Source organism: Scomber scombrus, chromosome 18 (assembly GCF_963691925.1).
Source record: "Scomber scombrus chromosome 18, fScoSco1.1, whole genome shotgun sequence".
NCBI lineage: Eukaryota > Metazoa > Chordata > Actinopteri > Scombriformes > Scombridae > Scomber > Scomber scombrus.
Window position 1 is genome coordinate 5,954,098 of NC_084987.1, and position 15,565 is coordinate 5,969,662.

The 15,565-nt window shown below is 37.7% G+C and overlaps 1 protein-coding gene across 1 annotated transcript; it reads right to left on the reverse strand.

The window, feature by feature from the left end:
* Positions 1–3,096: 3,096 nt before the first annotated feature.
* On the reverse strand, positions 3,097–14,994 carry ppp1caa (protein phosphatase 1, catalytic subunit, alpha isozyme a). Its single transcript, XM_062438248.1, has 8 exons — positions 14,853–14,994; positions 14,506–14,621; positions 6,565–6,696; positions 6,113–6,343; positions 5,889–5,993; positions 5,558–5,781; positions 4,332–4,466; positions 3,097–4,233 (listed from the first exon to the last, which is right to left on the reverse strand). The coding sequence occupies exons 2-8, from the start codon at positions 14,558–14,560 to the stop codon at positions 4,117–4,119; spliced, it is 999 nt and encodes a 332-aa protein (XP_062294232.1). The 5' UTR covers positions 14,561–14,621; positions 14,853–14,994; the 3' UTR covers positions 3,097–4,116.
* Between the last annotated feature and the right edge of the window lie 571 nt (positions 14,995–15,565).

Genomic DNA, 15,565 nt, shown 5'->3' on the forward strand with positions numbered 1-15,565 from the left:
ATAAAAATACTGTTAATTTCATCTTTTTTTTCTCTTTTTTTTTTTTCTTCTTCTTTATTGGAATAATTTCATATCTACCCAGCGACAGTGCATGGTGCAAAAAACATCCCTGATCGATTAAAAAAATCCTATGCGGTTTTAACCTATAGCGTTGGGGTTTTTTTTTTGTGTGTGTGTTGTTTTTTCTTAAAATTTGCCAGTAAAAACAAATACGAACAAAAAAAGAAAAAAAAAGAAAAAGTGATTAAAGAGCAGATTCTTTTAAAGAGGTAATAACAACGGTAAATATAGAAGTAACAAGATAAAAAATGTTAGAAGCGGAGGTTTTTGTACAGCTGTATGGAGATGGAAGTGGCCTCTAGCGGGGGGGGGGGGGGGGGGGGGGGGGCTGCTTGGACCATTTAATCAGATGATGGAGATCTACATAATGGACGCCATTTTCAGCGCTATATTAAGTCTTACATGAACCATTTAATTGTTTTGCATTGCTGGAGACACAAACTCTCTCTTCAATTAGAGATAATCTCCGAAACATTACAGCTCTCAAAGCCTTATATTAACTTTTTTTTTTTTTTTTTAATCATTATTATTCTTATTATCCACTTTAATCAACATATATTTCTCTAAATGTACATTTTTTTTCATCTGTCAACATACTTCTTATTCAACTTTTATCATATACAAAGCAGAAGAAATAACTTTCTAAGCAAAAAAAAAAAGAAGTTTTTCCCTCCGTGGACTTGCCAGCATGCCAGTTTTGGGGGCTACACTTATCTCAATTTAACCACTTTTAAAAAGCTTTAAAATAAACTTTCAAGCCACCTAAATGTGTGAAATATTCAGTAATAATGGCGTTTATTCACGTATGTTCCCAAGTATACAAATATAAGTATGATTTTCCTCATACTGTTTTAATTTGAAATTTCACTTCCTGAGTTGATCTTACTGGATGTGAATTGAACAATGAGCACACAAGTCAATCAATGAGTTGGTTTTTTTTCCTATTTTTTTTTTCCTACCCCGTCCACCCCTCACACACACACACACACACACACACACACACACACACACACACACACACACACACACACTATCTAATGCAGTAATGAGTCGCGCTATTATTATTAGCATTATTATTATTATTATTATTATTATTATTAAAAAGCCAAGCAGGATATTGATTTAAATCTTACCTATATTGATTTTTAATTTTAAAAAAGGGGGGGAAAAAAGAAAAAAAAAATCAAACATTTTATTTTCTGAGGTACTGAGTTGAAAAAACTCTTGCTTAAATTTTTTTTTAAAAACAATTTTTTAAGGAGAAATGTGGGATTACGTCAGCAAAGCAGAGCATCTAAAAATCCATCCTTCTTCCTCCCCCCGTTACATACATGACCAAATATTATTTAACCGGCTCTGCAAGTCTGGAGCGCTGCGGTCGGTGGCGCGTGTTCATACTTGGACAAAGAGAGAGAGAGTGGTAGTGGTGGTGATGGTGGGGGGGTATTTTGAGGGGGGGGGCAGAGAGGGGGATGAGGACAGACAGCAAACAAAGTAAAGTACACATACTAGTTGTGTATTATTAGGAGGGGGGAAAAAAGGACAAAATAAAGAAGAAAAGGTGTGTTTTGGTTATTAGAAATGGGCAGTGAGATACCCTGAAATACTGTAAAGAGAGAGAGAGAGATTTTTTTTTTTTTTTAACTTTTTCTTCTTTTTTTTCCTATAACCAGTTGCAACAGCCTCCTGGACTGTCTTTACTGAGGACACCCTGTACGCCAGCTGATCTTATTATTATTGCACAGTAGATTGTGACGTTAACATGTTGGAAAAAAAAGGAAAGAAAAAAAGGAAAGAAAAGAAAAAGTCTTGGAAGTTTCATTTGAAGGGTTCACAGTTGTCACAGGATACACACATATTGATAAATCTTCCAAATACTGTATATGAAAGCTATTAGATTCTGTGTCTTATATGGCTCTTAATTAATGTTACCCGCTAAAAATAAAAGCACGACATACTTTAAGAGCAGATGATTGCAGTCACAAGCAATGCAAGTATTTCCATATTCTTGCTAATATATTTTTCAATAACCAATAAAATTAAATAAAAAAAGCATTTTAAAAAAGTATGAGTTTAATTGCTATACAGCACCTGGGAACCACAACTTTAATAAGCTATGAATCAATTATGTATGTTTGTCTTTTAAATGGTTTTGTGCTCAAATTCTCCATCAGTTTAAAAAAAAACAACAAAAAAAAAACTGTCCACGATTACGTCATAAAACTGATAAATCATTGTTTTCTTTTTCCTCAGAGTATCACCACCACTGTCTCGTCCCCCAGTTATAGCTTTACCAGTCTTGTGTGGGTTTTAGATTTAAATAAACCCACTCTTTGTTTATACCACAGACTCAAGTGAAGAGCTCTTGACTAGCCACAAAGGTCGGAGCAGTGACGCACAGTCGCATCTCACTTTGAGAGGGGTTTTGTTTCTTGTCTTTTTTTCTTTTTTTTTTGCTTTTGATCAGAAAAAATTAAAATTAAAAAATATGGAAAACCTTCAAAGCCACTCTTCACTCCTCAGTAGGCGTTTTGCATATGTTGTGTAAAAGCTGATTAAATGCAGGACATATAAAACTCCACATGGTGTAGTTATATTATGTTATTATGAGGGGAGTCATGTTTAGCTTTAGTTAATTAATGCTGCTCGTATCCACTCACATAATACTTTAAAATCAGCCAAGTTTGTCTCAACAATCATCTGGAAAAGTCAAAATTTAGTATTGAAGAGAATCCGAATTAAAGATGTTTTTATTATTTAAGAAAAAAGGCAATTTCTGGTCCTTAACCAGCTTTGGTCAGTTAATTACCTCTGGCTATATCACACTGAAGCAACATGAAAATTGGGCCATTATAACCAGTTTCAAGCATCCAGTATCTGTATTGTTAATTCAAAGATGGAGCACTAAAAGAAAGAAAGAAAAATAAAAATGACAGAAGCAGCAGCCGCTATAATGCACGGACGAAGGTCTCTGTTAAAAACATGACAATGACGTGATAGCGCAAACACAAAGTGATCAGCATGGTGGCAAAAATGTCAAATAAATGGTTATTTTTATTTATCTTCAAATTTCAGTGAACTAAAAACAACAAAATAAAGAAAACAAGAAAGAAAGAAAGAAAGGAAGTAAAATAATCAAACCATGTCTGTTTCATATATCTACAAAACAAAGCAAAAAAAGAAAAAAACTATTTCACATCCACGACTGTTCTCAAGTCATTGGTTCTCAAAAAAGGAAAGATAGTTTTCTCTTTTTTTTATATATATATATATATCTCATTGTGAATTTCACCTGCACATACAGTATATCCACCAGTGCACCCAGTGTGTGGTATGTGTCGTTACCATTTTGACCGTGCAATTTCATCCCCCCATCCCGCCTCCTTTACCCCCCCCTTTCCCCTCCCATCCACCCTCCCACTCCTCACCTCACCCATCACACAGACATACACAGATCTCCGTAACAGGATGTACAAAAGCTTGTGTTTAGCATTGAAACAGTGCAGGGCCTCAACATAAACAGCTAAGGCTCCTCTCTCTCTCTTTCTCTCTCTCTCTGTATGTCTCTCTTTCTCTCCCCCCCTCCCCCCTCCCTCCTCCTGCACCCATATTTTTTTTAAAACTTTACATCACAGATGGGGCTTCACCCATCTCTACGAATGACAGGAAAAAAACAGAACAGAGGAAGAAAAGAAAAGAAAACAAAAAAAACACAAATACAGAATATACAGCAACTCCTCTGTGTCATTCTCACTTTTTCTTTTCTTTTTTTTAAACCTTTTTTTCTGTTTTTTTAAACACACACACACTCTCTCACACACACAATTGCACGCAAACAGTCAAACAAACAGTTAAAAATAGTTTTAAAAGAGAAAGAAAGAAAAAAACAAAAACATGATTGAACCCTGGACACTTGTTTGCTTTGTTGCCATTTTGGTGACGAGGGAGAAGAAACAAGTTTGGGGAGGTAGAAGAAAAAAGAAAAGAAAAAAAAAAGAGTGTTGGGCCGACGAGGGGGTGGCAGGTTTTTTTGTGGGAGGGGGATCCAAGTGGGTGTTATTTCTTGGCCTTGGCGGACTTGGCTGAGTTTCGTGGTGGGGTGACCGGTCGTCCAGATCCCATTCCTCCTCCTCCTCCGTAAGGATACAATTTCTTATCTGCTGGCTTCAAAATCTGTGAGAGAAAGAACAAAGAAAAAGAAATGAACTCAAGAAATACTCAAATTGATCCACTCTGTATTCTATATTGTTCTTTTAATGCTTCCTACACACCTGGAAGGAGCACATGAGCGTCTCGTCCACACTCATCATGGCACCAGCGTTGTCAAACTCTCCGCAGTAGTTAGGAGCCGAGAACAAAGTAACGAGTTGCCTCTTTGCAAAAAACTCATATCCGTCTTCTACCACCTTAAAAAAAAAAAAGAAGAGAAGAAGAGTGTCAATATCACAGACATGAAAATACAAGCAAAAGAAAAAACCTACTAAAAGAGATTTTTTTAACGAGTTTCTATGTTTTAATCTGGTTTATTATTGTTTTTCTTGCTTCTGCTTTATTGATTGTATATTTTTTTTATTGCCTTTGTTTTTAATGTTTGCATGTTTTTAAAGTTTTTTCAAGTTTTATTCTTGTGAAGTATTTCTTCTGAAAAGGTGCCCTACTAAAGTAAATGTATTTATTCATCTATATTTTCAGTAGGGCTGCAACTAACTATTATTCTCATTATCAATTAATCTGCAGATTATTTTGTTAATTAATGATTTAGTCTGTGAAATGTTAAAAAAGAAAGAAAAAAATCGCATCCACAATTCCTTAAAAGGCCTTTGTGATATCTTCAATTTGCTTGTTTTGTCTGACAGTAAATAATAAATAAATTGAAATATTAAATTCAGTCATAAAAGAAAAAAATTGAAAATAACTCGCATATGAGAAGCTGGAACCAGAAAATGTCACTAACTCTGCTTTTAGACCTCTGTTTATGCTATTTATCGTTAGTTTTTATTTATTTATTCATAAAGACAATACTGTATGTGTCTACTTGTGTGTAGTTTATATGTCACTATATGTAGTTATTTTTACTGTACGATGCCACTGGATACACTTAATGTAGTTGTACATTATGTAATGACAATTAAAGCATTGAATTGAATTTAAAAGCTAAAAATAGTAGCTGAGAAATGTTTTGTCCATTGACTAATTGATTAATTGTTGCAGCTCTAATATTCAGTACCACTACATGTCACTGTTTCTCATTACTGTGGATAATTATTACATTATATACAAAATATTACATACTAGCAACTTATGTGTAAATTACCTGGTAATCTAATTTATAGTGAAATGAATGTAAAAGTCAAGAGCTTGTAATTTTTAAACTACTATTCCTTTCATGAAATAATAAAAAAAAAGAGGACAAACGAAAGTCCCAAAGCTTCAGTTAACGGGAGTCAAAATGCCTCCCGGCCTTTTAATCTGTCCACAAACAGCAGGCACGCGTTACCTGATGTGCCCTGCATATTAGGTCCATGTCGTGTTTGTGCAAAAATTTGGCCACCACATCTGCCCCGAACGTGAAGGAGACACCGCGGTCGTTTTCTCCCCAGCCGAGGACGTCTTTGTCTGGATCGGCCCACAGCAGGTCGCACAACAAACCCTGGTCAGGCACGTCTGTGGGTCGCATTACTCTGCGGATCTGCTCCATAGACTGAAGATCAGGAGAGAGGCCTGGAAAGAGAGAGAGAGAGAGAGAGAGAGAGCACAAACATCCATCTTAGTTTGATTCTCACCCACTAAAGCAGACATAAAAACAGCTTTTTATTAACAAAGCCTACCTCCGTGACAGCAGAAGATTTTCTCGTCTACGATGGCAGCCACAGGTAAACAATTGAAGCAGTCTGTGAAGGTCTTCCACAGCTTAATGTTATACCTTCGCTTACCTACCAACAAGAAAAGAAAAAAAAGAGAGAAAGATGAGTATATAGAGTGATGAGTGTTTCTCTCTGCTTTTTTTTTTTTTTTTTTTTTAATTATAATCACAGCTCTTCTCTGCACTTACACTCATCATAAAAGCCATAGATTCGGTTTATAGACGCGCATTCATGGTTGCCACGCAGCAGGAAAAAGTTCTCTGGGTATTTGATCTTGTAGGCTAGGAGCAGGCAGATCGTCTCCAGCGACTGCTTCCCTCTGTCCACGTAGTCACCCAGGAACAGGTAGTTGCTTTCTGGGGGGAATCCTCCATATTCAAAGAGTCGGAGCAGATCATAGTACTGACCGTGGACATCTCCTGCAGGGGGCAGCAGAGAACCGTGAGTTTAAAACATGCATGCTGTCACTGCTGCTGCTGCTGGGTGTAGCTGCAGAGTCAACACTTATGAGCTGACACTCTCAACCACAGATGAGCAGACAGTCTAGTAAATCATGCACACACAAAAAACCCACAAGTAATGACTTTCTTCTTATGCATCAGAGTCAACAGAGACACTGCTTCACACGCTCAAAACTCACCACAGATTTTGAGAGGAGCCTCTAACTCGAGCAGGATTGGCTGGCTCAGGAAGATTTCACGAGATTTGAGGCAAAGGCCGCGGATCTCGCCTTCTGTCAGCTGGACGTTCTTCCCTGGCCGAGAGCCCTTAACTGTGAGACAAACAAGAAAAACAACACGTGAGACAAAGGGAGATAAAAATGACTCCACTAGGCTAGGACACACCTATTTTTACAGAGCTGTTAGAAACACTGAATGAACATAGCACAGCAGTGAAATGTGATCCTCTGATTTTTTTGAGTCAGACTCCCAGACTGGCGAGTTAACACCTCCCACGAGCCAAATGCCGTCAAATTCTGTTAACTGGGCCACTTCAGCTGCTTCTTCATCATCATCAGGTGATCACAACATTTGAATATTATCTTATTATTAAAATCAAGAGAACCCTCTGCACAGTTTGCTAGAGAGAGAGAGAGAGAGATGCAACGTCTGACAAGAGCCGCTGAGTGGAAACTAGGTCTGATGTTGTCAGCCTTTTAAAAGCAAATCTCTCTTTGCTCGGGCAGAAGCTCAAACGAAAGCTGGGAGACAGACGTGAAACCCACTTCCCCTCGTTTCTGCTTGATGTAGCTGCAGAAAAAAAAAAAAGAGAGAGACTGCAAACACATGACTAGGACTACAGTTGGCTGTAATAACACAGCTGCAAATTAAAACTAAGACTGAGAAATGAAGTATAAACTGTGCTCATCATGTAAAAATGAAGCCATGAAAACACATATTGGATGTAAAGTGGGATTTTTGGAATAAATGTTTTGCTCCATTTATGTGTGAAAGTTTAAAGGAGAGGCTTGATAAACCTCGAATTAGAAAGCGTCAGTGAATATTTTAATTTAATTTAATTGCACATATAAGAAAGAGAAAAAAACTAAGGTGTTAAGACTTGTAACACCTTAGTTTTTCTTTTTTTTGTATGTATTTGTAACTCTTTACTCTTAAGTTTTTATAATGTATATCTTTACCAAGTTAATAGATATTATAGATATTTAAACATTATTTTTATGTTTTTGTTTAGCTCTTGTATGCATTAGAAGGGCCAAGTCCAAGTATTCATGGGTTTCATTGTCTCTTCTTACACATTTCTCTTTTATTAGTCATTGTTGTCTTATATGTATATATTTTCAAAATAATAAATAAATACAAGAAACATACATAACACATGTAGAACATTGAGATTAGGGGAAGAGAAATGTCCAATGAAACCCATAAAAGGCTGAGAAATAAAACAAAAACTTAAGAGTAGTGAATCAGACTATTCAATATTTTCTTTAGTTTTGGTCGTATGTCTCACAATAGGAGGGAAACCCAACAAGCCCTGACAGGTTTCACTGGCTCCTCTTGCACATTTCTCTTTAATTAGTTATTCTTCTCTTCTCCAATTTTTTTTATGTATTGCACATAGAAGAACACAGGATACAAGAAATATACATAATACATGCAGAACATTGAGATTAGGAAAATAGGAATGTGCAGGAGGAGCCAATGAAACCCATAAAAGTAAAGTAAAGAAATAAAGACAAATGAAAAACTAAGCAGTGTGTTCTCTTTTCTCAATCTCAATGTAGAAGTATGTAATATGTATATTTCTTGTATTGTGGATTTTTTCTTCTTTTTTGTGCAATAAGTTTCTCCTTAAACTTTCACACACACTTGGAGCGAAGTCACACATAATGATAAAAGATTTGATTATTTTAATCAAAGTGTGACAAATGTATTCCAAAATCCCACATTACATCAAATGTGTGTTGTCACGGCTTTAATGCTATAAAAAAATATAATAAAAAAGGTGGGACTCTTATGGGTATGACTTCACTTCCAGCAAGGCAATTCAGATAAAAAATATTTACCCATTGACATGCCAACGGCGGGCGTGGACGTGACGCAATGAGACTATATTACTGTGACTGTGTGTGTGTGTGTTGCGGCCTAATTATGCAAGAACGATGCTGCTTTTTTTTGTTTTTGTTTTGCATCACCGACAAAATCAATCACGCCCCCATTCCTACATGTGCTGCTGCTTCTGCTTTATGCCAGAGCAGGAACGAGCCTCGCTAATGAGAAGGAATCTCTTAACTGTACCGTCAGGCAGTTAAACGTGGAGACAGAAGAGCCTCCGACTGTCTCACTGAGGTTTATTTCACGGCTGGATGTGAGCAGATCTCTCACTTGATAGGTTTTTATAGGATTGATTTTCAGGTTTTCTACTTCTGCTGCTTTTAAATGCCAAATGAGCAAAAGGCAGGCAGATCAGTGGTGGATAAAACTAATCATCGTTAGCTATAAATCCACTAATTAAACTGGTGTCCCAACTAACATTATATAAAAATAAGACAGTGAGATTACACTCGCTCTCTCTCTCCCTCTCCTCTCTGATCATCTGAGGCTGAACAGAAGACATGTTTATCTCTCTGTAGTGTAAACAGCAACCGTTTGACTTATGGTGTGTTCCAGTTGAGTTCCCAGTCGGAAATTTCAACTGGAACGCCCCCTGAAGTCACATCTCCAACTCAGAAAGCTGGACGTACCACATCAGCCCCGACCTCAAAATCCTACATGGCTGCCTCGTGCATCAACAGTGTGAGAATTGTAGTAATATCCTGTTTAGTGGCACTTTTGTCCCATTTGTGTCTCTTTAAAGACACACAACACTGTCCAACTACATGTTGCTACGCTGTTTGTACGTGCAAAATACAGTGAAATGCATTTTTAATCAACTGGTATTTCTATCAGTGGCTAACCTGGCTACAACTGGTTTTCTGACTCGTAAAAACTCGGGTGTGACATCATTCCCCAGCTCTGGCTGCCAACATAAATGGATCGCAGCAATAGATCCACATTTTGAATTAGGCAGTCCGTCATCAGAGACAGTAGCTCTTTGGAACAGAAGGATGGAAAGTGCCCTTCTTTTTGTTTGCAAGCTGTAATCACCGATAAAACGTTGTTCAGTGGGGTTTTTTTCTATATCGTCATAATATCACAAATTTCCTTAAAATATCGTGGTATAATTTTGAGGCTATAATCACCCAACTTTAAGTCTGCGGTAAAAACTGCACACAGCGGAGAGCCGTCGATCAGAGCGCGCTCAGAAGAAGGTTTCCACTCATTTGTTCGAACCATGCGGACAGCGAGCCTTTGATTTGGCTTGTCAGAGCAGGTGTTTAACTACACAAAATGTTGATACTGCGATGAAAAAAAAACGTCACAACTACACAACTTATCACACTGAACTCGTGGACTGTGTCTGAAATGATTCATTTACCCTCCGCCATTTTATCTGAAGTGTCTGAACGCAGTGTGTAAATATCTCCACTATGTAACATTTTAGTGCTTTAAATACCGTAGTGTCCATGTACACTACTTTCTGCAAACAATCCCACAATGCAATGCTCAACATTTGACTTTTGCGTGACTCTACAGCTGATGATGATGACGAGTAGTTAAGTGTCTGAAATCTTGATTTGCTGTTCACTATTGAGAGAACATTTAGTGTTTATGTACAGTGAGAAGTGAATGAGTGAAAAAAGGAGAGTGACGGACTCGTGGGATATTCACAGAGCTAAAAGAGATCAAAATAAATAAACACATTAATTACACCAAATCTTTGAGATAAAGGTGGATTAAATTAAATTTCAGTGTAGCACTGGTCTTTTTTTTTAACGGCTGCCTTTTTTAATTGTTCTTATGGGTTTAAGTTATGTTTAGTTATTTATTCCATTTCTTTTGCAATTTGTTCCACTGTATGTATTAAATAGATATAATTTGAATGACAAATAAATAAACTTTAAAACGAGAATCTAAATCTCACAACTGGATGCAGATTAATTTTTATTGAGTTGCTAACTATTAAATTAATCCTAAACTATTATGATAATCTATTATATATATTTTTTGTCATATTTTCATATCAAGATTCTCAGATGTGAATATTCTCTGGTTTCTTTTATCCTGTATGATAATAAACTTAATATTTTTAGGTTGTAGACAGCTGGTTGGAACAAAAAAAAGAATGTTGGGAAACACAATTTTTCATCATTTTTTGGACCAAACTACTAATTACTTAATTGAGAAAATAAACATATTAATCAATAATGAAAATAATCCGTTGCAGCTCTATATGTCGACTTCCCATTAATTGTGTCAAGATAAAAAAAGGGGTTTATTTACTTCATCCTAAACCCTTTCAAATACTGAATGGTTATTATTTTGTTGTTTATCTAAAAGACTTTGCGGTCATTTATATACACACACATACGTGTTTATATTTTTCGCTCCCTATATTTTAATCTGTTATTTCAACATGGCGACTTCCCTTTAATTGTGACAAGATAACAGATTGTTTTAGAGACATGGAAACAGGCGTGCCGATCACGTTTTTGTACAAACAACAAGCTGTAACTTGAAGATATCATATCACATATTTTTATTACACACACACCTAAAACTTCCCTACCCAACATCTATCAAACAAACTAATCCAGTTTCAACAGCGCTTGCGCAAAGCATTTGGAGAGAGAGAAGTAAAAGTCAAACAAAATGGGACGTAAAAAAAATAATAAATAAACAAATAAATGGCACTGACTGTCCTGAAGAGACGACTAAAAGCGAGGTCCTAAACAGGGGGGAAAGTAGGTATAAATACTGCGGCACTGCTTGTCACTTTAAAGCAGGATTACAGAAGGCTAAGCCCTGACAGAGCTTACTCCAAAGTTAGCCACATAGCCAGTGGGAAACAGTGAGCTTATCATGAGGGGTACAGACAAAAAAAAGACGCTGTGTGCTGAAAACAAAGAGCTGAGCTGGACCAGTGCAACAGAAAAGCCGGCGGGGTTTCAGGGGTCAGTGAGGGGGGCAGCGCTTTGAAATCAACAGTTGGTTTGGTCCGGCGCTCCTGACTGAATTGGTGTAGGCTGCTCCGACTGGGCTCATGTGATGTCACGCTCTTCAGATAGCTATTAGCAACACACACACACACAGACACACGTACGTTCCCAGGGTTCACTCAGCTCTAGATCTATGTAGGTAATCCAATTGAAACTGGCTCTCGATCTCAAACACATTTAATTGGTTTGGTCTCAAAACACGGTCGGAGAGCAGGAGGGTTACGTTGTTTTTTTTCCACACACGCAGACAGGAAAGACGGAGTCGGAGACAGTGTGGAATAATTTATCAATCTTTTTTTTTTGATGCAGCACTGCAGGCGAGGCAGTTATACGAGAGTCTACTGTAGGGGATCAACACAATCACGCCATTAAAAAGTTTTTTAAAAAGTGGTTATTCCCAGTAATGAAGCCATGAATACAGACCCAACACAAAAAACAGACCCAACACAAAAAAAAAGGTCGTGAGTTACATAAGAGGCTATAAATACTGCCACTATCGGGCTTGTTTGTCTTTTCCTGTGTTTGGCCGACAACCTTATCACGGCCCAAGTATAACAATCCATGTAGAAACACAGTCCAGCGGCGTCAGGGTTCACAGTCAAAGTCAAACCTCAGGTTGCCGTGACAGCCATTCACACATACATATTTGTCAATAATCCCGATCACATCCACCAGCTCAGCGCAACATAGGCCGATCGAGCCGGAGCCTATAAATACATATATATAGATAATAATAAGAAGGTACACAAACAGAAGGGCAAAGGTCAGATTCATTTATAAGCACTTGTTTGCTGAGAGGAGGGGGAAAAAAAATCTCTGTACCGAAACGTTCCACATTTACAGACAGAGACACTTATGATCCTGTAACTAGAAGGCGCATGTTATGCATTACACCTTACAGACGCTATAAGCAACTAAAGCACATCATGTTCCTCCTGTGACACACAGAACTGTCTCTATACCGACGATCCCACAGGGGGAAAAAAAACAAAAACACACACACATATAGGTTTACGTGTGAAGCAAGCATAATTACCTGCACCTGCCCCGCAAGGACAACCACAGAGGTCACAACCTTATTTCTTGTGCTCTTTAGATGAACTGTACAGTCGATTCTGAAGAGATTTATGCGCCTGTTTGATGTCCTCCGGGCTCCTGTTACACAATCATCATGTGGATGTGCACATAAAACATCCCTGTTTTCCCTCATACACACACACAGAGAGACAGCACCAACCATAACAAATCTGTCTCTGCACACTGTATACAGTCAGACATTTAAAATCCACTGCTTAGGAATGGTATGTGTCACACTTGTAGGGCCAGTTTTTACATACCGTAGCTGCCATTTATAGTCACAACAAGAATTTACCATTCCTAAACAATTTTAGCTGCTACTAACGACCAATCTGTTTTGGTCCATTAATAATCAGAAAATGGTTAAAAAAAAAAAATGTTAATTAGTGTCCCCCAAAAGTCCAAGGTGACATCCTTAAATGTCAAAGAGTCCACAACCAAAAGACATTCAGTTTAATCTCATTAAAAGACTAAAGAAACCAGAAAATATTCACATATGATAAAGAATTTGGCAAAAAAAAGAGACCCAAAAATAGTGAATCAATCTTCAAAACCTAACCTAACAATGGAAATGTTATTTGTTTCCACTGGGAACAGGTGGGATTAAAACAACACTGCTGTGCTTATATCTTCATAACAAACACTGGAGAGCAGAGCAGCAGCAACAGCAGCAGCAGTAGCAGAAAGAGAAGGCCCGACCGAAACCCAGCAGCCTCAACACAACATTATATAGTGATCAATGTGCCAATCAAAGCATCTCTGTTTGTACACCTCATTAACAAGTCACTCTGCCTGATGGTTGTGTCTGCACTTTGTAATCAGATCCTTTTAAAAAAAACAAAAAAACAACAGTAAGCACAACAGAGGCTAGTCGCCACCCATGTAACTGAGAAGCACTGGTGGGGAAAAGGGGGGGAAAGAAAAGGGGTCAAATGCAAATATCAACAAGTAACTACCACTTCTACACTGAAATGCATTTGTGCACAGTTTTATCAACAATCTAATGATATTATTAAAATGTTTAGACAAGACACAAGAAGGACATCTTAGCCCTGCAACATCTCCTCGATGGAAAAAAAAAAGCTTATGCATGAATCACAAACCATAAACCCTAATCCAGTGATGTATGACAAAAATCTAATTTGCATAAAACTTGTGATTTTTTTTCCCACCATACCATCCATCTCCTCCCTTAATTATCCCGTTGATTTCACAGTGTGTATCTCTAATTAAACAGACACATAGAGTTGTCAATGATCTCTCCCAGATTAAATAACATTAGTAGCTGAATCATGTGTAAGAGATACAACCTTTTTCATCCAAATCTAACCATCGACTGTGGAGCAAAGCAGTCGTTAGTAATGTTAGGGCTGCTGCAACATAACTTTAAGTAACAACCACTTCGACACTGAAATGCATTTGTGCATAGTGTTATCAACAATCTAATGACATTATTAAAATGTTCAGACTAGATACAAAAAGGAAATCTTAGCCCTGCAACATCTCCTCGATGGGGAAAAAAATCATATGCATGAATCACAAACTATAAACCCTAATCCAGTGATGTATGACAAGGATGTATTTTGCATAAAATGTGTGATTTTTCCTCCCTTTTTTGCACTACCATCCCTCTCCTCCCCCATTTGCCCCTTGATTTCGCAGTATATCTCTAATTAAACACAAATAGATGGTTGTAAATGAGTTCTCCTACATTAAACAACATTAGTAGCTGAATCATGTGTAGGGATACAACCATATCAACCAAATCTAACCATTGACTGTGGGGCAAAGCAGTCATTAGTAATGTTAGTAGGGCTGCTACAACATTAACTCGACTTACCTGATATAATATGACACACGCCACACATTTAACCACCATAATCAACACGTGCCACATAATCTACTTTAAGTGCATGTATCGGCACAGATGGGTTAGGTCCTGCTCACCTTCCAGGAGACGCTGAATTATAGAGTCGATGTTTAATTTGTCCGGCTCCGCCATTTTCTTTATTTTCTGACGTTCTCAGGCAGTCGAGACCTTGGTTTTTCTCTGTTTTTTGCACCTTTAGATTTAGAAAAAAGGAGCCAGGGGAAAAACAAAAGAAACGGAGACGATCAAGTTAATCACAATGTTTGATTCATATCGCTTTAGCTAAATATTTAAAAACAGCGTTCAATCTGTGAGCTAATGCTAGTTAGCGTAGCAGCTACAACCGAACCGCGGCTAGTTAGCGATGTAATATAAGACTTATGAAACAGATTAAACGCCCCCAAACCCCTCCCTCTCCACGAACCTTGTTTTTCGGGTTTAGCAACACTGCTCCCAGGGTTGAAAACGGCGTAAAAATATGTATCCTCTGAGCTGAAGCTTTTAGGTTTGTCCGGGTCCCTCCACTCTTCCCCCAGGAACTTTAACACAGGGCCGTTTCTGTGATCGGTGAGTCTGACGTAGGAAGCCGAGTCAAACCGAGCCCCGCACAAGATTCTCGAGCGATGATTGGTCCGCGGCGGAATTAAGACGCCAGATAGTCGCGTTTGATTGGACGCATTCTGGGTCCGTCTTACGTGTAGGCCACGCCCCCTCCCAGCAGTGCACTATAGCATCAATCGATTCAAATGAGAGCTCGTAGTACGCCATCTAGTGGTGATAATGTTGCAACTGCAGTTTCCGACCTAAAAATACTCTTTGCTGTTACCTCATCCCACAGGATTAAAAAGAGAAAAACATTTCTTTTTAATAGATCTTTTGTATTTTAATTATTTGCTGATGTTTTATGTTTTGTTTTTGTTTTGTTTGTCTTGTAGCACTGTGAGTTTTCCTTTGGAATTGTAAAGTGCTTTATAAATAAAATGTATTATTATTATTATTACCTCCTGCCCGACTGTGGACACAATAAAAACAACAACTTAGTCTAATGGGCCAGAGGTCACAATTTCACTCGTCGGTACCAGTCAAGCTGGCAAAGGTTAATTATAATTTTTGAAAGGATCCACGTCTGTAATGTTT

Coding starts and splice junctions, on each gene's coding strand:
- ppp1caa (XM_062438248.1), bottom strand. CDS start 14,560: ATGGCGGAGCCGGACAAATTAAACATCGACTCTATAATTCAGCGTCTC. Junction 5,994..6,112: donor CTATGGCTTTTATGATGAGT/GTAAGTGCAGAG, acceptor TCTTGTTGGTAG/GTAAGCGAAGGTATAACATT. Junction 4,467..5,557: donor TAATATGCAGGGCACATCAG/GTAACGCGTGCC, acceptor TTTTTTTTTAAG/GTGGTAGAAGACGGATATGA.